Source organism: Podarcis gaigeae, assembly GCF_964106915.1.
Source record: "Podarcis gaigeae genome assembly, chromosome: 1".
Lineage (NCBI taxonomy): Eukaryota > Metazoa > Chordata > Lepidosauria > Squamata > Lacertidae > Podarcis > Podarcis gaigeae.
Genome location: NC_139678.1, coordinates 68,765,652 through 68,792,487, shown reverse-complemented (window position 1 = coordinate 68,792,487; position 26,836 = coordinate 68,765,652). Strand labels below are relative to the sequence as shown.

At 40.3% G+C, this 26,836-nt stretch overlaps 1 protein-coding gene across 1 annotated transcript in view; it reads right to left on the bottom strand.

Annotated features, from left to right (window-relative positions):
• IRAG1 (inositol 1,4,5-triphosphate receptor associated 1) overlaps positions 1-26,836 on the bottom strand; it is a 92,534-nt gene that overhangs the window by 5,181 nt on the left and 60,517 nt on the right. Inside the window, exons 20-34 of the mRNA XM_083724467.1 lie at positions 24,166-24,236; positions 23,298-23,471; positions 22,383-22,460; positions 21,350-21,396; positions 20,147-20,749; positions 16,751-16,829; positions 15,796-15,916; positions 14,706-14,736; positions 12,802-12,942; positions 9,096-9,227; positions 7,418-7,559; positions 6,913-6,962; positions 4,329-4,424; positions 3,785-3,849; positions 1,743-1,862 (exon numbers count right to left, since the gene is read on the bottom strand). Coding sequence (XP_083580593.1) covers positions 1,743-1,862; positions 3,785-3,849; positions 4,329-4,424; positions 6,913-6,962; positions 7,418-7,559; positions 9,096-9,227; positions 12,802-12,942; positions 14,706-14,736; positions 15,796-15,916; positions 16,751-16,829; positions 20,147-20,749; positions 21,350-21,396; positions 22,383-22,460; positions 23,298-23,471; positions 24,166-24,236 — 1,950 coding nt within the window. The remainder of the gene's footprint in view (positions 1-1,742; positions 1,863-3,784; positions 3,850-4,328; positions 4,425-6,912; positions 6,963-7,417; positions 7,560-9,095; positions 9,228-12,801; positions 12,943-14,705; positions 14,737-15,795; positions 15,917-16,750; positions 16,830-20,146; positions 20,750-21,349; positions 21,397-22,382; positions 22,461-23,297; positions 23,472-24,165; positions 24,237-26,836) is intronic.

Below are 26,836 nucleotides of genomic sequence, written 5' to 3'. Positions count from 1 at the left end.
TTTCATGGAGCCCCTTGTGAGTAATCAACATGCAAATGGTACTATAATGTCACCTAAATCTGACCTGAGAGGCTATTGCTATATCAACTAGCTTTAGAAACAACCAACGTAAAACAGAATTTGCCAAAAATAAGGAAAACAATTCTCAACTAAATGTAGGACAAAACACAACCTCATCCAAACACAATAGCTAGGTCTGAAATTTGCTTCATGATCAATGGGCTGGCCTTGATAAACAGGGAATGCTACCAACAAAAGCAAACGGAATACTCCAACATGCAAGTGGGGAATGGGCTCAGTTGGATATCCATGAATCGTGATGAGCAGAAGGAGAGAAGAGCACAGGCAAACTATCCACACATAATTATAGCTAAATGTAATTATGACATTTGAGTAAGTCCTATTTATTTTGAGAACATGTCCCTGCTAAAATGCCACACAGTTGCTCTTCCAGGGACTGCAAGTTAAATCGTGCAATGTTAACTGGTGACACCTATAGAGGCCATAGTCCCCCTATCCAAATTATCAATGCTGGAAGACACATGATAAACACTTCAGATCAGTCAAGATTGATAGATTCTAGTAGTGTAGTAGAGATTATAACATTACTCTTTAAGCACTAGTGATAACTGCAAATAATCTGGGCGATGTGGAATCCAAATCAGTTTCAAACTGGTTTAAGTGGTGTGGCTTTCTTCCCAAGACCATGGGAAGCTACTTTGTATTTGCTAGCAGAAGTATTCAGTCTCTTTCCTGGGCTAACAGTTCTAGTGGTACAGAGGCAGGAGCCAAGTTACATAATAAACCACCGTGTTTGTAGACACATTCTAAATGGGGAATTCTGACCTTCCTACTTGTTATGGAATTCTAAACATGAATAGAGGTTGTATATATTTAAAATTAACAGAAGTTATGTCTTATTGGTTTATATGCTAAACACACACACATTACCTCAGGGTTCTAGTTGTCTCACCAACAACAAGGCCCCTACTTTGGAACTGGCTCTGCTACTCAGATATATGAGCCCAATGACTTTCAGTGAATCACTAGACATAATTTGTGATGTGAATCATGCTTCTTTGGTTACAGTTTTGTTTTAATTCTTTTCTCAACTTAATTGTTATTAGCCTTCTGAATACATGGTGCCCTTCTGTTTTTGCTTAAATGTAGATGCACAACTGCTATGGCAATGGAAACTGATGAGAAAACAAAGGAATGAAATGTGACTATCATCTCACTGAATTTTGTGTGTGTGTGTGTGTGTTAATTTGTTCAGTTTTGGAAATCCCATATTTACAGTATAAGGACAAGCATGAAGGAGGTTTTCCAGCCCGCTCACAGGTCCTTATAATATCAGTGGAAACAGTTGGTCCTGGCAAGTATTAACTGCTTTCAATTTAACCTGAGGATTGCCATTTGTTTAGTTTAATTTTAATTTATTTGAATTAATTTTGGGATGCATTTTAATCGATTGCTTATTTTTATGTATATTGTGTTATTAATATGATGTTAGCTGCTCTGAGCCAAGCTCCGGCAGGGGAGGGTGGGATACAAATAAAAATGAATTATTGTTTATTATTATTAGAAAGATTCTACATTTCTGCAAATCATTTCTTTGCATAGCAGCCTATAAAATTCATGAAAGCATGAGGAACCCATACACAACTGCACTAGCTAATAATTAATAAATTGTCCATAATGTAGCCTCCCTCTTTAAGGATTCAGAATGCACACATACTCACCCTTTGTTATAAGCCTCTTCTTCTATTTTGGCTTTTATCTCTGGGCTGATCTCTTCCAAGGCACTCTGTACTGGAGCTGAAGGAGGTGGTTCACTCTCAGGGTCCCCATTTGATTTTCCACTAGTAAATTTAAAATTAAACACAGATAACTTTATTATCTCACCTAATATTATGTACCCCCACCAGAATGCTTATGGGTCTCTTGATCTTTGGGAGGGTCTTTGACGTCCATACAGTGCAAAGCCTTATAAATACAGCTGGGCTGAACACTTGATCCAGCCCTAGTTGGTCTTTTTTTAAAAAAAAAAATTATTAAGGATTTTCTTGTTTTACAGAAGTGTAGTGCCTCGTATTTTTCTTCTTCTTCCATGTAACGTTTTTACAAATCCGTTTCATTTGTTGAGGCATTAGGGGGAGAAGAAAAAAGAAAGAAAAAAGAAAGGGGGGTGGAGAGAGGGAAGATGGATGGGGGTGGGGTCGGGTGGCGGTGTTTCTATTATGTTTAATGTATGTAGAGTTTGGTGTCAGTGTTGCTTAGTGGGAATATTACATACCACAAAGCTCAGTGGGTCAAGCTGCCATTTGACTCCTCCCTTCCCAGAATTGCCTCCTGCAGTTTCCCAATATAACCCTGTAGGGTATTATGAAAGAGCGATTGCCTTGAATTTTCCTCTTCCTTTCTCATCCCTTTTTATTTTATGTCACACTCCCTTGCAATTACTTGAAATGGTAAAGTGCCATTATGTGTACACACCTTCAGATCTGTTGTGTGCTCTGTGCTTCCCCTCTGAAATCCCTTTTCCATTCATAACTTTTGCCTAACCAATTCTATTTCATCTTCTCTGTTTTGGTACTTACCATGTTCACACGCTCTGGAGCCCCTATTGCAAAACTGAGTGCACATTTTGGCTAAGTTAGTTCTACGACAAATAGAGTAACAGCACTGTCACCTTCAGTCAGCAGGTTGTTTTGGGTCAGCTTTACTAACATGAGGTGTTCTTTCAGACCTGCTTGGCTGGTCTGGATAGCCAGACAATATACGTAGATTCTAATAAAATTCAAAAGACAGAAACAGAAAGCATTGTCCCAAAGGAAAGGGTTGCAGCCTGATGCTAAGCTTCCCTGTCTGTTACGGAAGCAGAAGCTATGCAAGAACAGCTTGGGGGATTCGCCTTGGTGATGTCAGAGAACTGCAGTCCTGTCTTGGGGACTACTGCTTTCTGATTGCTGCTTGGCTGCCAGCATATGAGGGAGGAGAGATTTTGTAGGGATATTGTACAACTCCAGCAATTCTCTCATCTCTAAATAAAAATGATCCTGGAGAAACTCCACTGAAATTCTCATTGCTGTGGAAAAGTTAGATACTTTATATAAACACAGCATCATCTTGGACCCTTCAACAAATCACTAACCATAATTCTGAAATGTCAGCAAGAGATTTCCTTCAAATATGCTGTATTTCCTGAAGGCAAGTGCTCTGCCCTGTGAGAAAAGCTGCCAATATACAGTAAACTTTCTAGGAAGTACGTTCATGCATGGAGTTCCAAAAGACAAGCACATCCTGTGTTCTTAAGAAAAATCTTTCGATAAAACCTGAAACAATGGCTGGGCTGGGCATTTGTTATTCTCATGTTTAAAAGCCTTCGTTCAGCATGATATTACTTTAGGTTGTATCTATCTAAATTCTACTCAGAACACAATGGACCCAAATTAGTCGTGTCAATCAACTTCAATGGGTCTACTCTGAGAACAACTAACTTTGGATTAACCTTTTATAATACACATTATTCTGGGATGGGTACAGATAACCTTTTGAGAGACGTAACTGCCGGGTTATAGCATGGACACTGTCTGTTAACTTTTTAAAAAAATGTATAAATAATGCAGATGGGCAAGATATTTAAATTACTGTATCTACCTTCATTGGCAAAATATCAATCCTTTTCCATCAACTTAAACTCTTTAAGGAAAAAAGCTATTTTTATGCCAGCAGGAATTATCTGCTCTACAATTCTCAATATAGTAAATATTTGTTAACTCACTTCTCTATAAGCGCTGATAAGACGGGAGTTGATGTCAGATTGCTTCTTCCATTTGATGACTCAGACTGTGGATAAAGAGGTCCATTCAATTTCATTCAAGCAGCAAACAACACAACTGTATTTCTTACATGAAGATGTACTCAACATACATACAAAAAAAAATTGAACGGTCCCCAAACATAAACTAGGTGTTTTCCTGCGTACAGGAAGCCTAGTATTGTTTAGAACCTCTCCAAATACCTCCTCTATAGAAAGGACAGGAAGCCTACACCCCTTCAGATGTTTGTTGGACTCCAACTTCCATCAGCCACAGCCATGATGGCTAATAGTGATGGATGGGAGTTGTAGTCCAACAACATCTGGAAGGCCGCAGGTTCCCCATCTCTGTTTAACAGTATATTTCTCACCTATGTATGTGTATTTATATGACTGTTGTATCAAATAGCCTCAGATTTATAAAATGTAGCACAGTCACACCTGTGTGCAAAGGTTTTTCTTTAAAGCTTTGGTTTCTCTAGAATGTTAGAAATTTGAAAAACCTTACCAGGGATGGCATCAAAGGTATGGGCGATGCAGTAGGTGACTGGCCAGGGAGCTCAAATTTTGAAACAACAGCAACACTGACTCGTCTTCGAGGCATCTATAATAATAATAATAAATTATTTCATTACATAAGTGACTCCAAGTTCTATTTTCATAGGCTGCATATCAGGCAGATTAGGGGAAAAGAGAAAAAAAAGGACAAAACCATGGGTATGAAAGTTCTTTCAGGAGTGACCTTTATTCATAGTTTGAGTCTAAGGGGTTAAATCTGACAGTGTGGGTCCTGCAGAAAAGTAAAGGACTTCTGGGAAATGATATACAATGAATAGGAAAAAAACGTTTTAAGATAACTTTTGTCCCAAAACAAACAAACAAACAAAAAACAGAAGCCTTTTTACTTGAATCAACAAGGGATGAAATATCAAGGGACTTAAAAAGACTATTCATGTATGCAACAACAGCCGCAAGAATGTTGCTTGCCCGGAAGTGGAAATAAGAGAAGATACCAACAAAAGAGGAATGAATAACTAAGATGATGGACTATGCCGAAATGGCAAAGATGACCCTGAAGATCAGAGATCACAATGAGAAAAAGTTTGAACAGGAATGGAAGAAGTTTATAAACTATTTAAAAGACCACTGTAAATATATTAAAATGGTAGTAGGTTTAATATAACATTTATGAAAGCATATAATTGGAAATTAGGATGAATAAGAGGGAAAACAAAGAGTTTGGAGAAATAAAATAAGTTGCAAGAGATGGGGGGGGCAGAAAATTGAAATCCAGGGGAGAGGCGGGGGGGAGTCTATATTGTATCTTTGGAAAAGTATTGAACTTATAATATTGTGATTATAAAATTTGAAAATAAAATGTTTTTTAAAATCAATAAATAAAAATGAGTGTGACCGAGCAGCCACTTATGCAGCTGAGCTTTTCCTTCCCCTCCTTCCCCCTGGCAAATCCCACATGCTCAAAAAGATCTGCTCTGAAGGGTTGGGGGTTACCTTCTGGAGCAGATTTTGGGACATGCAGGGGGCTGGAGTGGGGAAGGAGAGAAACCGTAAGTCCCACTGTGCAAGTGTGTGGATATAACTGAATTTCACCCTAATTCTATTCTAATGCAGATAACTAATAAAGAATTGTTACTGTAGTTTTCTAATATACCAGTTGTATGCCAGTTACAAAAAGGAACCCTGCAGCATTAAATCCTAAGAAGCCTGAAACACCAAAGCCTATGCGTGTTTACTCAGATGCAAGTTACATTCCATTCAGTAGGACTTGCTCCCCAGTAAGTGTGTCTATGACTGTAACCTTAGATAAGAAACTTAGTTTGATAGATTTCTAAAGGCCAAACTATATGTTATGTTATGTTTGAGGACTGGGAAAGGTTGTGGACCACTGGGCTGAACTTCACTGCATGTAATGCTTTGAAGGAAAATGTTATGAAAATGATATATAGATGGTACATGACCCCAGTTAAACTTGCCAAGATATACCATTTGTCTGATAATAAATGTTGGAAATGTAAAGAAAATGAAGGAACATTCTTTCACCTCTGGTGGACTTGCCCTAAGGTGAAGGCCTTCTGGGAAATGATATATAATGAGCTGAAAAAGGTATTTAAGTATACCTTCACCAAGAAACCAGAGGCCTTCCTTCTGGGTATTGTCGGCCAGAAGGTGTTAAAGAAGGACCGAACATTTTTTATGTATGCAACAATGGCAGCAAGGATACTCATCGCTAAGAATTGGAAAACTCAAGATCTACCCACACTGGAAGAGTGGCAGATGCAACTGATGGACTACATGGAACTGGCCGAGATGACTGGCAGAATCCGAGACCTGGGAGAGGAGAGGGTTGAAGAAGACTGGAAGAAATTTAAGATTTATTTAAAAAAACATTGCAATTTGGTTGAATGTTAAGAAAGGATGCTAGATCACAAATAATTGTGCACCACTAAATTAGATGGAATTAAGATGATAAGTAAGTTGAGGAAAAAATATAAACCTATTGGAGAATTAACAGACTATAGTTAAATGAATGTGACACAAGATTGTAAACAAGATGATAAATTGCGGGCAAGAATTGACAATGATGCAAGTGGGAGCGGGAGATGTGAGGGAGTCCTAAGAAGTTAAGAAAGTATGTTATGATATATGTTATACTGTTCTTTATCTTTGCATTTATGTTTAAAAACCTTAATAAAATATATATTTAAAAAAACAAACTACATGTTATGCTCCACATCCTTTTTTAAACAACAACAACAACATGCTTTTGTTTTGAAAGAAAAGTAGCCATGCCGGGTCCCAATTCTGATTGAAGCTTTGTGCCAGTTCTCAGAAAATCCTGACTTCTACTGCTATTTGCCTCCCTGTTGACTTTCTACTGCAACAGCAGCTTTTATATGTGAACTGGTTTCCTGAATGATACGTTTCAAGCTGGGGAAAAATATTTTGGAAGTGCTTGAAAAAAGAAAGAAAAATGAGCAAGTTTTTGGAGTACATGGAGAATCTAAGTCGTTGGGATTTTTTTTAAAAAAAACACTTATTAAACTAAAGCTTTTTAAAACTTGGAAGAGTACCTTTCCAACAGAAAGAGACATGGATCTTGATGTACGGGGCACACCATCTTCTGTACCATAGTAAAACAAAGCCAACAAAAGTAAGAATAAGAATTAGTGTTTGAAAACAGATATGCATTGCCAGCACTAAAATAGAAAAAAAATTATATTGAAACAAATGTGCTTTTAAAGCAAAACAGTATATTATCTAAGACTAGGACGTATGTCTCTTTTTGTTACAAGTGCAGAAATCTGGGAAATGTTCAATTCAGTACATTACTATCTATTATCAGATTTTCTAACTTTTGTTCTTTAATAGAATATTGTGCACAGATTTAAACGAAATACATAAAAACAATCAAGATACACAACTTTGCTCAACTGCTGTAATTAATTATATTCTGTCAAATACCTTGATAATCTGCTTTTATATCTATGTAGATTTGAGAGTAGTCAACTATGAGTTCAACAGCAATAAAGGCATGCTTTAAAATATTGTGTGGTGGGGAAGAAGAGACTATTTTACCAGGTGAGCCATAACTTCTGCTAGAATTTTGATTGGCGAGTTTCTTATATTCCATGAGCTCAGCATGATCTTTTTCGTATGTTCTCTTCAAGTTCTCCACATACTGCATCATAACTTCAGTGGCCTTTGACATGCGCTTCTCCTGAGAGGAGATCAAGCATCACACAGAAGTATGTTTTCAACAAGAAATGCATGACATCATCTCAGCTTTTAGCAAGACTGAGATTTTACTCATAAAGAGACCCTACCACTAACCTTCAGATACATCTTAACTCCCACTAATAAGTGAGTGGCTAAGAGGACCAAGCTAGAAGAATGCCTGAATCTAATGCTCACCCTTTTTGGCCAAATTATGCTGCAAAAATTAAGGTGTGCATTAGATTTGATGACACATTTACATTCTCCAGCAAATATTTTTTTGGTTTTAAGATTTAGAAAATTGAGGTGCACATTAGATTCAATGATGCATTAGACTCAAATAAATACGGCAATACAACACCATCATATTATGTGGCTACAGTACAAAGGCAGAGGTGTGGTCCTAACTTTACCTAGGAAGAAGTGACTAAAGATAGAACTCAAGGGAACTATTTTTGGTGCTGCAAGCAACCAACCTACTTTGTTACCTTGCCCCATGGGCTCCTCTGCAGGATGTCAGGATACCCTACCTCATTGGGCATTATTTCCTATGACTGCTAACTCCCTCTCATTGGGCTGCTCTGGGTAGAGCAAACTCCTGAACCAAAGTAGTAATTTGGAAGTATGGCTTGAGATCAGTTTAAAGGGAAATTCCTGAGGAAACTGTACAGACACACCTCTAGCAATAATTTCCTAAGTGGCTCCTGTTATGTATTCAGTGGTCTATGCTTGCCTGAGCTTGATTCTGGACTAAGAATTCTGAGCTCCTGTGTTCTGATTCAATACATGATATCCAATCACAGAACATTTCAAGATTTGGGCCTCTGCCATTGGCCCTTAAACTCTTAGTCATGATTTGCAGCTTGGAAGTTTAGACAGCCAATCACACTGGGAGTGGGAGTGGCCCAGGCCTTCAGAAATGTATATAAGCAGTTGCTTTGCCCCTGTTGGCCAGTTCTGTGAGTTTCATAAAGGTTCTTGCTGTTATCACTGTGACTTGCCTTGCCACCTACACTTCAGCTCCAATTCCAGATCTTCAGCTAACTTTTGAAACAATGGTTTTAGAGAGCCAGAGGGCAGAGACCCACAGCTCAGTGGTAAAGGATATGCTTTGTTCAGTCTTTGGCATCTGCAATTAAAAGGATCTTTAGAAAGTCTCACAAAATATCTGCCCGAAACCTTAGGGAGTTGCAGTTGGTCAGACTTCAATGGACCTCTCTCTACCCTCTGTCCAGGCAAGCAAGAGGCATGGTCACAGTTTGATAACCCATTCCAGCCAGACAAAAGCGCCTCAAGCAGGTGTGGAGCAGGGTCAGTGAAGGCTGTTCCACAAGAAGAGGGTGTGTGGCCCAGGGAGAGTCCCAAGGGCCAGAGAGGCGTGCCCGGAGGGCCACATTCAGCCTTAGGGTATGAGATTTCTAACTCTGCTTTAGGACCTTGTTTGTCTCTCCTGACTATAGCCAACGCTTCCTACAAAACCTTATTTTTTCAAGTAGTGAAGTCTGAGCCAATGCAGGGTATTTGATTCCAAGAGTCTTACCTGGCGAACAGCTCCAACCATTTCCGCTCGACTAGATAATCTAGAGGCCAGACGATGCAGCACTGCCATGTCCTCCAACAATCTCTGGTACATGTCTCTGTGCTCAGAATGATGCCACAAGGAAGCTGAAGACTGAAGCGAGAGCATGCACTAATGTATCAAATCAAGGAGCATGTATAGCAAATGAAGTCATTGTGGTTTTACAGTTCAAGGGTTGTCCACCTTTGTTGTCCCTTGGGTCCATTAAAACTATATAAAGTTCTTGCACAACAAACATAAAAAGGTCCCTCTGTTGTATAGCTACTTACAGTTTCTATAACCTAAACAAGGCTTGAAATTCCACTACAGATATCAAATCAAGGTCTTATATTCTAGATATCATTACACCTCTTGACTACAAAGAATCAAACTTCATGCTATCATGAAACAAGGGCTTACCCACACTCACCTTTCCTCTGTGCTTTCCAGGCATAGCCCATCCTTTAAAGCTCTCTGTCCAAGCACTCTCTTTTTTTGCTCTAGAGCTATCCCCATGAAAACCCACTCTTTAAAGCTGAATCGGAGCAAAGGACAATCCACTGAAAACCTGAATGCCATTTGTTGTGTTTCAGCTTTAAAGAGTGGGTTTTTGCCCTTGTAAGATGAAAAAAGTTTATTATGATCTACAAATTGTTTGTTGGTTAAGGCAAGATACTATTTGTGCTTTGTTAATCTCACAGCTCTCTTAAATAATGAAGAGTAATGAAAAGTTGACTGCAAGCAAAGATTTGTTCATTTTTATTTTTATTTAAAAGCACAGATAATCCTTCAATGGGGCTTTAAAATTCCAGTGGAAAATCTTGTAAACATTACAATCCTCAATTAGTTCATCTTCAGTTTCTTCATTGTGCTACCCTTCTTGGTGAGTCTTATGACTGATTTTGCATTTGAGATACAGTCCATCAAAATCATGTGCATACCAGCCTACAGTTTGGTTTATCTGGTTAACCAGAGGTAGAATAATGATTGTGATAAGCAAATTAGAAAGTAAGAAGGGCTTCTGTACATTGTAATCACCTCCAACCTCTCCTTTTTCAAAGTTTGATACTTGGTTAGGTCCAGCAGTGGGCTCTTTCTACATTTTTCCATTGATGAGTATTTTCATCACAAAACAAATAGGGCAGTGGCAGTGTTCCTCACCTCATGGAAGAAGCAGTTCAACAAGCAGAACAGCAATTTTCTACTATTGGAAATTGGAGATACGGAAAGTGAATCCTGCTGCGTGAGTTTCAGTAGGGTTGCCACATTTTAAAAAGTGAAAATCTGGACACAAAAGTTGTTGATGAGCGTTTTTAGTTTTGCCCAAAGATGTTGAGTTGTTTTTGCAAAATCTCAAAAATAAAAAATGAGTTGTGGAGCTATTTTTAAAATAAAATTTGCCAACATCTAAACTACCGACATGGGCTGCCATATGTCCGGACATTTCAGCAATTTCCGCCAGGACGCTGTTTACAAGGGCTGAATACCGGCTATGTCCAGGAAATTCTGGACGTATAGCAACCCTAGTTTCAGTATAGTACATCCAACTCTAAAAGTGCTGCGCTCCTGAACATGAGTCAGCTTCAGATATACAGCCAAGAAACATAGCCCTTGATTGATAAACACGAGATTTACACATCAGATTTCCCATTTAAATGAGAAAGCAAACACAGAAGCCAAACAATTTTCAGGCTGAATGGGAGGAAAGAAGTCAGTGTGAGTGAAAAATCCAGTACCAGAAAGGAAGCATACTTCTTAGATGACATTGCACTTTGATGCCAGTGGAAGCACACATACTGCAAATTGTTTTAGAAAAGCAACCTATTTCATGTAATTCCCGACAAGAGTAATTCCCATATTGTGAAAATGTGTGAATTGGCATTGCACCATTACATCAGTCTCTACTACATCTATTTTGCAGCACAATTGCATACTTATCTATCCACATTTCAGCCCTACAATGTCCAGTGGAGCTTACCCAAAGGCAAGCATGCACAGGAGTGCAGCTTCCATTGAAGCTAAGTCTGCAATCCCAGACACACCAAGCCCAATGGGTTCCACTCCCAAGCAAACATGCTTGGATTGGGCTGCAAATATTTTGTGTTTGAATCAGTTTTTACCTGAGAAAGAAATGCATGAACAAATAAGAATTGCTTTGCCCACTCTTCCTCTGAAAGATACCAGTATAAAAGATGTATACATAAACGATTATAAAGAGATTTATGGACTTCCTGCAAAAATTCCTCGCTCCTTGCTTCCTCTATCTTTAGGTGCATTTACTCAGGGCATTTTTTAGGCATGAGATTACACATTCTTCACTGTATGATGTCAAGCATTCAGCTGTTCCCTGCCCAGGAACATAAATAGTAAAGAACAGCAACTACCTCCTGCATGTTTAGGATGGGAACTCCAGGAAATACTGCAGGACTGATGCATAAACAATATATGCAATCATGATGCCAAACCTCTCTGCAATAAATGGTAAACTATGTAGCAGAATTTTGCTGCTTTCATCTAGCACATACACTGCGTTTCCCTCTCAAACAGCATTGAAACCCAAAGTAGAAGGAATGGTGAGTACAAAAAAGGAGACTGAAGAAGAGATCTGAGCTCCATGACATAGGGCCCTTGAGTCTAAACTCTGTAGAACAATCTGACTTACAAGTGTATGTTGGGATCACAGAATGCTGTGTAAGATAGTAAGTCTGCAGGCTTGAGTTTGCTAGCTGATGCAATCAGCCTGCAATACTTTCTATGGAGGTGCTGGGTCAGAATGACTCAGCAGTAGTGTGCTGACAGTTGACTGGCTGTCATCGGTTTAAAAGGGAAGCCTGTCCAGCAGTAAGGTAGTGGTGTAGAGGAGTGTGGTCAGAAAGAAAGAGTCTCTCTATTTGCCTTAAGGTGCAGCCAGGTACTCTGTCTGACTGTATGAACTGCTTCTGTAGATATTTGTATATATAGCTCACAATAAATAATACTGCACTGAAGAACCTGGAACTCTGAGCATTTCTGCTAAAGTGCTGCGAAGAATTCGCGACAGTGTATGCTTCTAACTGACTTACTGTGAAGCAGGCAGATAACCTGTGACCCTCCAGAAACTGGTGGACTGCTACTGATGGCTGGGGCTGATGGGAGTTGGAGTCCAACAACTTATGGAGGGCCACAAGGTAGCCCCCCCCCCTTGTGAAGTCTGGTATTTTACACCTATTACACCACTCATAGACAATATGCTTCTTTTGTTTTGTTAAAAAAGCATAGTGGTACCTTGGTTCTCGAACTTAATCCGTTCTGGGAGTCTGTTCAACTCCCGAAACCATTCAAAAACCATGGTGCGGCTTCCGATTGGCTGCAGGAGCCAATGTTCGGGAGCCAATTTGTTCGACAACTAAGCTGTTTGATAACCATGGTATGGCTGCAGTTCCAAGAGTACATTATTTTTGCAACATTCAGTTCCACCTACTGCAAAAATCAACCTACCACAGAACAAGAAATTCTAGATTATGGCACAGAATTGAAATGTGGCCATTTTAGAGATTTAAGTTGGCTGATAATCAATATGAGTACTGAACAGTTAATGATAACATAGGATTTGGGGACATATTTGGCAGCAGCCTTCAAAATACCTACCAAAATTCACTGAATTCTAACAAGCGTAAACTGCAGTGAATGTTCATCATGGTCCTCTTACCGTAATAGCAACTTTAAAATGATCCAGTTCCTTCTCTGTGTTCTCCTCAGCAAGATTCCTCTCCCTCTCAGCCTGGTTAATTCTTGATTCCAATGTATAACTATCATTTCTGAAAGCCAATGAAAGTTGTACAAACACATTCTGTTGAGGGAGGGAAAAGAAAGGCCTCATTGAATTCTGTTTACCAGTCATATCCATGTATAAAAGGGGAAAATTGTTTTGCATAAAGTTGACTCATAGAATTATAGAATTGTAGGGTTGGAAGGCACCTGAAGGGTCTTCTAGTCCAGCCCCCTGCAATGCAGGAATCTCAGCTAAAGCATCCATGACAGATGGCGATCCAACCTCTGCTTAAAAACCTCCAAGGAAGAAAAGTCCAAAACCTCCCGAGGGAGACCATTCCATACACTAGTAGGAATTAATTTCCACAAAGAGAAGTGTCAAATACACTTTGAATCATATTCTCCAGCTTGGAAGACTAGGCTGAAGTTACTTCGCAGGCAAGCACATTCATTTCTTACTTTCCAAGGCTGTACCGAGACCACAGGCATTACGCTGACCAATGTGAAATCAGTGCTTGCAGTAGTAACATATCAGTTCAGTCCTTTTACTCCTGACCACAACTATAACTTCTAAAGCTTTATTCATTATTTATTTAGCAAAATTTAGCTATCACTTAAATAAAAGATACATCTCAAAGCAGTTCATTTGATAGTATGAAATATTCATTATAAATTAATAAAAGCAGGCGTTAGAAACAGCAGACAGTAAAATTATCAACACAGACATAAAATATTTTATATAACATAATATAATTTATATAGGGCTCCTCCATGGATAAGCAAATGGAGAAGAATGGCACTCCAAGAACAAGGTTAACTTTCCTTGCTACTTCCTACAACTTTTAAAAATTGCTCTCTCTGTCTTATCCAGACACCATTTCTATGAAAACATGGTAGAAAGAACAGCAGTGAATACCAGTGAATACCAGTTTGGCTTTATGATAAATTGCTATTGTTTTATTTTCTTATTTTCTATGGATTTTTTTATAGATACCACTTAGAAATATGAATAATTAAGTGGTACAAAAATGTTTCAAATAAATAAATAGCGGTAAGGTAAAGGTAAAGGGACCCCTGAACAGTCGTGACCAACTCTGGGGTTGCGGCGCTCATCTCGCTTTACTGGCCGAGGGAGCCGGTGTACAGCTTCCGGGTCATGTGGCCAGCCTGACTAAGCCACTTCTGACGAAACAGAGCAATGCATGGAAACGCCGTTTACCTTCCCGCCGGAGCGGTACCTATTTATCTACTTGTCCTTTGACGTGCTTTCGAACTGCTACGTTGGCAGGAGCAGGGACCGAGCAACAGGAGCTCACCCTGTCACGGGGATTCGATCAGCCGACCTTCCAACGGCAAGTTCTAGGCTCTGTGGTTTAACCCACAGCGCCACCTGCATCCCTTATAAATAGTGGTAACCATCCACAATTCATGAGATTATGATCCATGATTCTGCCTGCCCTCCAAGGTCTTTCAAAGAGGCCCAGCTACTGCCAGAGGTTCACCAGACCCCTTTATAGTGATTTCTAATATTTAGTGAAGGCTGCCTTATTGAAGACTGTCTTATCCCCTGATTGGGATAGCTCTGATGAAGACTGCTGGCTCTGCTCCTTATTTTAGTTTTGTCCATTTTGCTGATTTTTTTAATGGAATTTTTATGTTTGTTGTTAAAAATAATGACCCTTCTCTGACTCCAGTTTGGATTAGATTTTCTTCAAAGAATGTCTTGAGGGGAGCCATGGAAAGGTTATCTACAAAATGTTGCTTGGGAGTATGTTGCACACAAAATATGATGACGAAGAGCCTTCAAGCATTTTACAGTAAAAAAAAAAAAAGGAAACTTACCTCAACCTCTCTCTCAGTAAGCGGAGGAGAGCTGCAATAAAACGGGAAACTAAGTTATAAAGTTTGCCAGCGCAGAAAAAATGTCATTAGGAACCATAGAGGCACCACTGGTGCATATGCTGGATTTTCCTACGGCCCTAGCCCTGGGGCATTGGGTGATTACTTCCCCAGTGAGATAAGAATGGCAGGGGAATAAGCCTCACTTCACAGTGAGCATCAGACTTCAGACTTCCCTACTACTGTACTTAGATAAGGAAAAACAAGATATGCAGCTGCCTACTATATATTAAATGCAGGTCCTAAGTGTGCTGTATGTTCCTTGGCAAATGCAAAATTATTAGACTCTCAAGATCCAAGGTAATGTTTTTATAATGTTAATTTATTGTCACAGCATTGTGCTATATAAACGCCACAAAGGCTGCTTCACTTCCTGTATTGGTGTAAAAGATAACACCATTCTGAAGAAGTTGGCAGGCCTAATATACTGTGGTCTTGTTTCTTACAAAGACTGAAGTGAAGAGGAAATATAATTTCCTTAATTTGGCCAGAAAGACTCAGTAAGAAAACAGTCATAATGCAAGGTCATTTATATTTTGAGCTGCTTCACCAAGTATAATTTCTGCTTAACGGAACTTTTCCTTGCTACAAAACATAGCACATGAACTCATTCCCAAGAGACGGTATCCTAAATAACCTATCCTAAGTAAAATATAGCTTTAGTTAGTTTCTGATTACAACTTTGCATTACAATTTAGATAATACTAATTCAAATGCATAGTTTTCTTATTTGTTAGATCTCCATCCCACTTTCCTTAGACGAACTCAGGGTGGGATATGTAACTTTCCCCAAATTTTATCATTACAACAATCCTGTGAAGTAGGTCAGGCTGGGAGAGCGCAACTGGAGTTTCAGAGCGTACTTGGGATTTGAATATCCACCACTGTAGTCCAGCACTAACTACTACACCATGTAGTAGGCATAAATGGAGGGAGAACACCTACACATTGCCTTTTTGAATCTAATGCACTTAAGTATCTCTTCCACAAAGCATTTGGGTGACAGTGTGAGTATCAGCACAGAGTGGTTTACCTTCCTGGAAGAGAGGTGTGCACACGGAGTTTTCGTAAAAGAGTGTCAGGAATGTTGGGCATCACCTCACATCTACTTTTTGCCTCTTCCTCCTCTGATGAGAAAGGCACTGGTGAAGACCCTGAAGAAGAGTTCAAAACTTTAAAAAAATTATTATCATTATCATTATTGCCAACACCACCACTTCTCTACTATTGCTACTACTATTCTATTGCTTCAGTAGTGCATTGTGAGCTAAAGTAGTTTAACACATTACTAAACTTCGTACTCTGATGGGCCTAATCAGAGGTGGATTTACGGGAGCACGACTGTTTTGGTTGAATTGGGCATGGAGCCTCAGGAATGCAACAGGGGGCACAGCAACTATGATTTACAATGGAGTGAGGGGGTGCCAAATTTTGGCATTACACAGGGCGTCATTGAAATTTGAGACCCCCAAGATCCGCCCCAGCCTAATGTTTGAAGGGGATGAAGAAAAGGTATATTCCACATTCTGCTGTAAGAAACCAGTATGGGAATAGGGCTAATCGGAAAATTCAGCAAAGGCACTACTAACTGAAGGTAAAATCCAGCTATTCAATGTGATTGTCACCTAGCATTTCAATACTGTCTTATCAATAATTAAGTGGAACCAACTTTCCTCTGTCTGGAAAGTGGCAACTGGGATACCACTTTTATTGCCAGTGTCTGTTGACAATAGTTTTACTGACTTCAAAAAGGCCGAGATTACAAGCACATTGTACTAAATGGGATCCATTGTGATGGATGCAATAATTTCCACATGCAACAATGTGCTCTTTTCGCTACCATACCCACACAAGAAGTCACATATGGTGTGGTCTTCAGTGGTGTACTCTAGCAAGAGGCCTCAGTCTGTTAAAAAAAAACCCCACTGTTGTGGCCTCCTCCCTCCTAACCACAAGTACATTTCCCATCAAATTTTATCATATTTCACCTCTCTCCTGTTCAGCAGCTTCGCTTAGGTCAGGGAGCTTAAGTCCAATTAAATTTTGATTCCGCATCAATATGTGCTCCTGATTAGGTAGGAAAGAACTGCATTAATTCTTCACAAGAAATAACAAGCTCAGTGATATAATTATATAGTACATTGGCAAAGATGGTGGTAATCAAGTTACTGGGTTTTGCAACATGTCACCAATAAATTTACATTGCACCCTTTAGCATAACAAATTTCCAGTCACTAAATCTAGAAACAATGGATTTAGACTTAGTCATGCTTAGAGTAATTACTCAAATGGGATGTAAGTTAACTTTAGCCCCATTGGTCTTAATGGATCTATCATAAGTATGACTAAGTATAGGGATCCAACCCAAGGTACCAATACAGTGGTACCTTGGTTTACTAACTTAATCCGTTCTGGAAGTCCATTCTGAAACCAAAGTGTTCTTAAACCAAGGCATGCTTTCCCATAGCAGTGGGGGACTCAGTTTACAAATGGAACACACTCAACAGAAAGCGGAACATGTTCAGCTTCCAAGGCAAAGTTCACAAACCAAAACACCTACTTCCGGGTTTGCAGTGTTCTTAATCTGTTGTTCATAAACTAAGCTGTTCTTAAACCAAAGTACACTATACCAGGCAAGCACACCTGATAAAAGGGTACCACAACCAAAAGAGCTTTTCATTCAATCACTACCCACCTCATCTCAAATAGTGAGGGCACTTGGAGAAGATGACCTGAGTGTATGGGCAGGCTTATGTTGGGAGGATACAGTCCTAAGCAGCAAAGAGCCTTAAAAGTGAGCACTCTGAACTGGTGAAACCTTACGCCAAACCTTATGCCAAAGAATAAACGGACATAAATCTGACATCAGGAATCACAAGACAGAGAAACCAGTAGGAGAACACTTCAATCTCCCAGGACATTCTATACAAGATCTCAAAGTAGCTGTTTTACTACAAAGGAATTTCAGAAATAGACTGGAAAGAGAAGCGGCTGAATTGCAACTTATTACCAAACTTAAAACCAGGGAGAGACCTGGTCTGAACAAAGACATTGGATTCTTATCTCATTATACATGACAAAGCCATTTTTCACCTTCTCACCCCTTGCTTTTTCCTGTAAGACCTATTGCAGTCGTTAAGAGTCGTCAACAGGCTCATCACAGCTATCTGCCAATCACCCATTCCCACCACCCTTCTGAGTAATACCCCTCCCCACCTTCTCACTATATAGAAGGGTCTGGAAACTTCTGTTTCAGTGTATCTGAAGAAGTGTGCATGCACACGAAAGCTCATACCAAGAACTAACTTAGTTGGTCTTTAAGGTGCTACTGGAAGGAATTTTTTTTGTTTTGACTATGGCAGACCAACACGGCTACCTATCTGTAACTGGTGAAATTTATTCATGGTCCTAGACAGCAGCCTAGTGGCCATGTTCTAAACTAACTTTAGAGGCAGTTCCACATGCAACATATTACTGTAATCTAGGCTGGAGGTTACCAGGAGTGCCGATCACTGTAGCCAAGCTTTCCCCCCCATGTCCAGAGGGAGTTACAGCAAGTTTACCATCCTTGGCTCATGCCAAAAAAAAGCTACCTGCACTTCCCGGACAAAACTGAAACCTATCCCTTTAGAGGAGTGAAACCCTATCCATTAGAGGTTGAACTCTGGATAGATGAAATGCTGACCAAGGACTCTGCTATACAGCTGCAAACAAAACGTCTTAAGTGTGTTTTAAGTGCAATATAAAATGTGACACTAGATGGAGATGGTGAGTTTTATGGAAAATTTAATGAATTTTTTAACAACACTTTAAAAAAAAAGCATTTTCAGGATGGTTTTTATATGTGTGTAGATCCCACCCAACACGACTTCCATTTTATTATCATCAATTACTCAACAACAGATGAATGGCCAAAGTGCTTGGCAAGATTTGAGAAAACCAAGAATCCACGCTCATTAAGAATTTGAAGACTTTTGTGATGCACTGCTGTAGAATCTGGTATATGCCAAGAAATACTGAATATTGTATAATTATTTGTGCTTATATAAACTATATCTTATCTCCTGGTGAAAATAAACACATTTTATGAAAATAAAACTTTGAAAAATAATTTTTTAAAAAATCCTATGAGAGTTTCTTGCTGGAAAGACTTCTCTTCTTCTCTACTCTATTACATTTGATCCAGTTAATAAACTGCCAACGTTGTATCAGAGTAAGGAAAACTATTGCTTCTTTCCTGCCAGAGCATTGGCCCACAAATGGACTTTTAGCTCTCTAGTCACGGTTCTGCCTGAATTTCTTTTCCCCTTTATGCGTGTAGATTATTTCAGCTACACAGAAGTAACCAGTTGTCTTGAGGCCTGCAGATAACAATGTGATGTGATGTCCTGGGAAAGAAGTGTTGAAAGCAGCAAGAAATAAGACACAAAAGAAAAGGAAGCACATGAACAGCAGAAACACTTGAAGCAATGTTTAAGATGATTTGTTGATATAGCTTCAGGAAGGAAAGATTTTTCTGGATGTGAAGAAATCTCCTAAGAGACCAAAAGTAGCTTATTTAATTCCTAAATACTACTTTGAAAGATGACAGGACAGTTCATCAGCTTCTTCCTGTTTACATATTGCATACTTTATTAGAGACCAAAGTACCTCTGCGCTGTATTTTACAATCACCTTTAAGCGGTAAGCTTTTGTTTCACTAAAAGGCAAAATACTGCTTTCTAATTTAACATTAAAGCTGCAGAGTTGAAAAGCTAATTATATAGGGAAAATAGTGTGTCAATTTAGATATGTAATTCTGGTGTAGAGTTGGAACACATTTTAATAAATGAATTTAACAAAATTAAAAATAAATCCACAGGAACAGCACCCCTTCAATCCAACTGATAATCAAAATATTCAGTCACAGTGTCCTCTTACTTACAGGTCATATCTGACAGGGATCCTATGTTACTTTTTATATGTGCCTAAAAGGAGGTCTGTGAACTGTGGTGACAATGTTCATAGGATCTCTGTGCTTCTTCCCCATAAAAAAAATAAGTGCCTAGCTTTCATAATCCAGTAGATAAGCTTAATGAAAAGGAAGTTAAAGTTTTTGAGACAAGAGATTGTGGGTGGTAGGTGTTTCTAATGATCAAGAGATAGAGATGCTCACTTTTTGCTTAACTAGAAGCATAGCAATATGACAAGCCCTGACTCACCTTATTCTACCTTTGAAATGTGGCCTTTGGTGTAATGAACTAGAAAACAATTCTTCATTTCCCAATACTTCAAAATGCAAGGTTCTACTCTTATTTTATCAAAGCCCAATCCTGTTATATCACACAATTTTGGAACAACAACAAAAGACTAAAATAAAATCCTGCTAATTTATAAAAACTCACCTCTCTGAGCTTTGTCAATTTCTGCATCCTTACTGGTTGAACTTGTATTTGGAGGTCTTTGAAGGCTGACTGTTTAGTCGATATATTGTTGGGTTTATTGTTAATGGCAAAGTGTCTGTCATCTTCAGATGGACATTTAAAAGGTACCTTTTCTATATTACCAGGTTCTGCGTGATCCCACGACACAGCTCGTAATAGAGGAGGGCGGGAACCAGGTGTATTAAGTTCTGTTTTACAAGAAACTTTTGAATCCTTTGATAATAGTGCTACTGATCCCTTTAACTTTGGGTCCATGGTAAATATCCCTGGTCCTTGTAAATGGCCTTGGAAAGGAGAATCATTTTCTTTTGTTTTTTTAGGGATTAGATTCTGAAGTTTGTTTTCACAGGTGCTTGGGCTGGTATTTAGAGATACTCTGCCAGTGTCATAACCTGAAGTACAGGATCTGGGTAGGTTATCCATAGGCTTATGTGGATCAAAGTTCTCCTTTTGTTCCGTCAACTTCTTTGGATTTTCCAAAGCAGTTGTGTGTGTAACTGGTTTTTCCTGAGAAAGTTTTCTTTGATCATTCTCATTTCGATCAGTTAATCCTTTTGTGGCATTCTAAAAATTAAAAATAATCAAAGAAATAGTATAATGAGTTTGTTTACACATAACACTAGGCCAAACTATAGATTAGTGCAAATACACAACTATGCAGGTTCTTGGAGAGACTGTGGCCCCTGCACTCCTTTCTTTTGTCTCCTGCTGCCTCTCTGCTCTGAGCTAAGCCATAGTTTGGAATAGCATGTTGTTCAATCCTGAGCTCATTGTTTGGCTCACTCCAGACAAACCATTAGCTTCAACCATGTTTTGGTCTTATGTTTACAGTTTAGCTCAGATGACATGCTAAGCTCACAAAAAGAAGCAGTAGAAGCTGTTACAAGTCAGAATTGCACATATAAAAGTCCTTATTCAATAAACATTTACACTGAGCCAGTGGAAGATTCAGGCCCAAAAGTAATGAGATGATTTTTAGGAGACAATATGGGGATGCAGTACCGGTTAAGCACATGTTCTCCCATTGATAAAGCCCCCCAACACACACACACACACACACACACACACACACACACACACACATTTTCTTGCCAAGGAAATATATTGTTATCCTGATTGATTGTATGCAGTGCTCAACATTAATCAGCATTACAGCATTCTTACCTGCAGTGGAGGCACTGAACCCAAAGCAGATGGGCATATATCAGAACCTACAATATGAAAAACAGGTGATGAAACTTCCACCACATATTGTAACATGTCATAGTTAGCTCTAAACTCAGTGGCCATATGGCTACTACAGGCAGAAAAGAGTGCTATTCCTGTTAACAAAAGTCCTGCACAATTCAACACACCCTTAGCTTATAGGACTTCTGCTACAATCACTACTGCTTCATAGAATGTGTCAGCCCATATGAGCCTCTCCAGTATTTCAAAAATGTCTAATGAGGTTCTGCTGTGGGTTCCTTTTTATGAGAAGACTTACCCATTGCAGCCTAAGAGGATTTATATACCATTTAATCATTAAACCCTATAAGCGGTTTACAAAAAATATACATTAAAAATACCAATAAAAGCTCTGCTAGGTTTAATAAGCCTAGAGGGTGTGGAGGAGTCAACAGGGCATACAGCTGCCAGCACATTGTCCACCTTGCCATGGAATTTCCTTCCATGAGAGCTCATACTGCCTCTACCCTGCTGACTTATTATAAGGCAGGTAAAATCTAACTGTTTCATATAGGATAGAGTGGACATTGTCTTAAAGGACGGCCAAAAATCTTTTAACAGAACAATACCACCTTAGAAGTGGGAGGTGCCATGGGGCCATATGGCCAGCTCTAAAACCTGTCAGGTTAGCCCCTGGGGGAAAAGAGAAAGACTCTCTTGGTGGGCGGGCGAGTGGGTAGGTGGGTGACAAAGGGCTCTTCACACCCTGATTTTTGGATTCCTAGAAACATCTGTCTGAACACTGTTGGGTGCTGGACTAGATACAGCTTAGATCTGATCAAGCTTCTTCTCATATTTACATCACATTTTGCTGTAAAACATTCCCGATTCATTTGCCCAGCAAGATTTCTAGCTTACCATTTCGGGGGTGGGGTGGGGGCGGGGAATGTTACGAGATCTTATAATGACCAAACATCTATGGCTGCTCAACTAATATGTATATAATTTGAACATGCAACATTAATTTTACCTGTTGGACTTGGCAGAGTGAAAGAGTTGCTCCGAGAGGCAGCAGGTGAAGCATTAGGGCTAAGTGCTGGGGATATAGCTGCATTAAAGTTATACACAACAATGAATAGTTATTCTGAGTGGTTAGTTCTCATTTTCTGGTTTTAAGTAAGCAGACCATTAAATCTGCAACAGATAATGAGCAGGGCACCATGCTTTTGCTGAGTGATGTCACAGGAGAGTGCTATATGTACAAGCACTGAGAGAAGCACGTTGGGGTTGGGCTACTTTGCATGACTTGGTGAACATGGGAGCGAAGAATGTCCAAGTACAGCTAACATGAGGAAAAGCTGAAAGACATGTGCATCTTTAAAATCTATGAATGATGTCAAGAATAAGCGGGCAAAAAGCTTTCGGCACCTTATATGCCACAATATATATTTGCCTTTATGGTGCCACAGGCCTCTTACATTAAAATGACCTTTGCTAATTTGTTATGATAAAACACACGTTGCACACAGGCTAACACTGGGTTTCATTTGCATAATTTCAAGGTAAAGGTAAGGTAAAGGTAAAGGACCTCTGGATGGTTAAGTCCAGTCAAAGGCGACTATGGGGTTGCGACACTCATCTTGCTTTCAAGCTGAGGGAGCCGGTGTTTGTCCACAGACAGTGCAACTGGACACTGTGACAGAAACCAGAGCACGTGGAAACACCATTTACCTTCCAGCCACAGTGGTACCTATTTATCTACTTGCATTGGCATGCTTTCAAACTGCTAAGTTGGCAGGAGCTGGGACAGAGCAACGGGAGCTCACCCCATTGTGGGGATTCAAACTGCCAACCTTCCAATCGACAAGCCCAAGAGGCTCAGTGGTTTAGACTACAGCGCCACCCACATCCCTAATTTCAAGGTATGGGATTTTAAAACATGTACCTGTGGGAGATTCTGAAAGGCTGCTTCTTGATTTCCTTCCTCTTCGTGTGAGGAACCTCTCACTCACCCTCTTTGCTTCTTCTAACAATTCAAGATTCTTCTTTTTATCTTCATCAGATATTTTAACATCTGGCAGCTGGTCATTCACCAAGTCAATTACATTACCTCTGTTATCTAAATGGAAAAGTATCCAAATTACCCAGTTGTATCATGTAACAGCATTTGAAGTCTTTCATCACTTGGTGTGCTATATAGGTCAGATTTTACTCAACATACTGCCATCTAATTACACACTGAGTAAAATACTGAATTTATGGAAACCCTGTGATGTAGCTGAGCTCTAATGAAACTCGGACTTGTTGCAATGGTGACACAATGGTGCACTATACTCCCACACACAACAATCTTTGTGTTAAATGGTACAGTATATGCAGCTATTGAAGCTTTGCCAAGGAGTCATGCTAACCACAGAAGTGCATATTGGGTATGAGCAGCTGACCTAAAAGGCAAAATTCCACATCTGGCAATTGAATCAGACCTAAGTAGCTTTGCCCTAAACCCCTTGAACCCTTGATAGATAAAATGCAGAATTGCACTGATCCATGCGGAGCTCACTAGGATATCAGAAGCCTGAGGATTCTATTTTATATTACTTTGCATTTCTCCCTTCTCCCCCTCCACCAAATCTTGTACAGAGTTTGCATATCTTAAATCAAGCATATAAACAAGTTTTCATACCATTGCAATGTTGCATATTGAACGATGGTACAGTCATTAAAATCTCTACAGGGCAGATAGGCAAATGCACATTTTCATCAAGCAATTGCCAACATGTGTGTGTGTGTGTGTGTGTGTGTGTGTTTCTTACCCACAGATGTCAGTGAGCTAGCTGATGTCCTAGCATTTCTGTGAGAATGCCGCAGATGAGGACTAACAGGTCTGGAGGGGAAAAGAAAAGGCCGGGGGGAATGAGCTTTATTAAAACTAAAGTAGCATTATATAAATCAGTTTATAAAAGTATTAAAACTAAATACACACACATTTAAAATAAAAACACCACACATTTAATTCACAAACTAGTTTGGCCTTTAGCAAATGTGAATTTGGAAAGGCACACTTGCCAAGTCAGCATCCTACTCTGCACTGAAATAGTTCCTTTGGGACATCCCATAGAGTTATGAGAGAAGTGCTTCCCGTATGGGAGCTGGACAAAAACCAGCAAAATAGGATCAATTTTCACATCATGTGTAAACCCCAAGAAATCTTCTCTCATCTTGAATATGCAATTTTTTCATTAAATTCACCTCAGCTTTATTTTGTGTGAACAAAAATGATGTTGCCATAATTGTTCCAGAAAATTCAGCTACATTTAATTAGTAAGAATAACTTCTGTTGTGTTAAATGTTTCCCATGCCATGCTAAGAACAAGATGGGAGCCAGATACTGCAGCCATGGACTGACTGTTGACATCTCCATTCCAAGCTGAGATTTTGTGACTAGCGTCTAGCTGATACATTTATATGAGCTGAGCTACCTCTGTCAGTAGGTCAGAATGGTTGGGAGTGGGGAAGGTGTGCCAGCCTACAATGAATGTTCAGGAATTAACCCAATGGCTACATTGCTACAATAAAAGTAGTGCTTGAAGTATACTTCTCAAAGTTGTCAAACATATGTCCTCCCATTACTCATTTCATACTGGACTGACTTCAGGTCCAGTGTTGGACCATTTCGATCGGATACTCCCTACTGATGTGGATAGATTCCTCCAAGTTGGTAGGCCCACCACCTGCCTCCTTGATCCGTGCCCGTCTTGGCTGATTAGGGAGTGTCCAGATGTTGTGCGGACCCCCCTGGTTGAAATTATCAATTTGTCTCTTGACACGGGGACATTCCCAGGGGAATTGAAGGAAGCAGTGGTGTGTCCACTCTTAAAAAAAACTTCATTAGATCCCTTAGACCTATCCAATTACCGCCCAGTTTCAAATCTTCCATACCTGGGTAAGGTAATTGAGAGAGCAGTTGCTGAACAGCTTGGTAGGTTTCTGGAGGAAACATCGGCATTAGATCCATTTCAGTCCGGTTTCCGTCCTGGTTTTGGGACGGAAACGGCTCTGGTTGCCCTAACAGATGATCTCCGTAGACAACTGGATCGAGGCGGGTCAGGACTGCTGATCCTTTTAGATTTGTCAGCAGCCTTTGACATGGTCGATCATGATCTTCTGGACCACCGCCTTGCAGACGTGGGGATACAGGGCATAGCCCGTAACTGGTTGTGCTCTTTTATCTCTGGTCGGGGACAGAGGGTGGCACTAGGGAGGGAAATGTCGTCGCGCCACTCCTTGGTGTGTAGAGTGCCGCAGGGCGCAATCCTCTCCCCGGTGCTTTTTAAAATCTTTATGCGCCCCCTTGCCCAGATTATCCGGAGCTTTGGGCTGGGCTGTCACCAATATGCTGATGACACTCAGCTCTATCTGCTGATGGATGGCCACACTGACTCGGCCCCGAACACACTGACCAGATGCTTGGAAGCTGTGGCTGGATGGTTTCGTGGGAGCCGATTGAAACTAAATCCTTCGAAGACAGAGGTCCTATGGCTAGGTCGGGATGGCATGGGGATGAGGGACCAACTCCCTTCTCTTGCGGGGGCCCAATTAGTGCCATTGCCTTCCGTTAAGAGTTTGGGTGTAATCCTTGATGCCTCCCTTTCCATGGAGGCGCAAGTTACAGCAACAGCCAAGGCGACATTTTTCCACCTTCGCCGCATCAAGCAGTTGGTCCCTTACCTTTCCCGCCCCGACCTGGCCACAGTGATCCATGCGAAGGTCATCTCCAGGCTTGACTACTGTAATTCGCTCTATGTAGGGCTGCCCTTGAAGCTGTCCCAGAAACTCCAGCGGGTACAGAATGCTGCAGCGAGGCTCCTCACGGGGTCTCTGCCATGGGAGCATATTCACCCAGTGCTTTTCAAGCTGCACTGGCTCCCGGTGGAGTACAGGGTCAGATTTAAGGTGCTGTTTTTGACCTTTAAAGCCCTTGACGGCCTAGGACCCTCGTACCTACGGGACCGCCTCTCCTGGTATGCCCCACGGAGAGCCTCAAGGTCCATAGATAACAACACCCTAGTGCAGTGTTTCCCAACCTTGGGCCTCCAGATGTTTTTGGCCTACAACTCCCATCATCCCTAGCTAGCAAGACCAGTGGTCAGGGATGATGGGAATTGTAGTTCAAAAACAGCTGGAGGCCCAAGGTTGGGAAACACTGCCCTAGTGGTCCCAGGCCCTAAAGAAGTTAGATTGGCTTCAACCAGAGCCAGGGCCTTTTCAACTCTGGCTCCAGCCTGGTGGAACGCTCTGCCTCATGAACCAGGGCCCTGCAGGTTCTGATTTCTTCCCGCAGGGCCTGTAAGACAGAGTTGTTTCGCCTGGCCTTTGGCTTGGAGCCAATTTGATTCCCTCCCTCTCTTTTCCCCCCCTTTCTTTTCCTTCTCCTCCTGCGATGAGGCTACATTTTAATATTTTAATGTTCCATTATTTTAATGT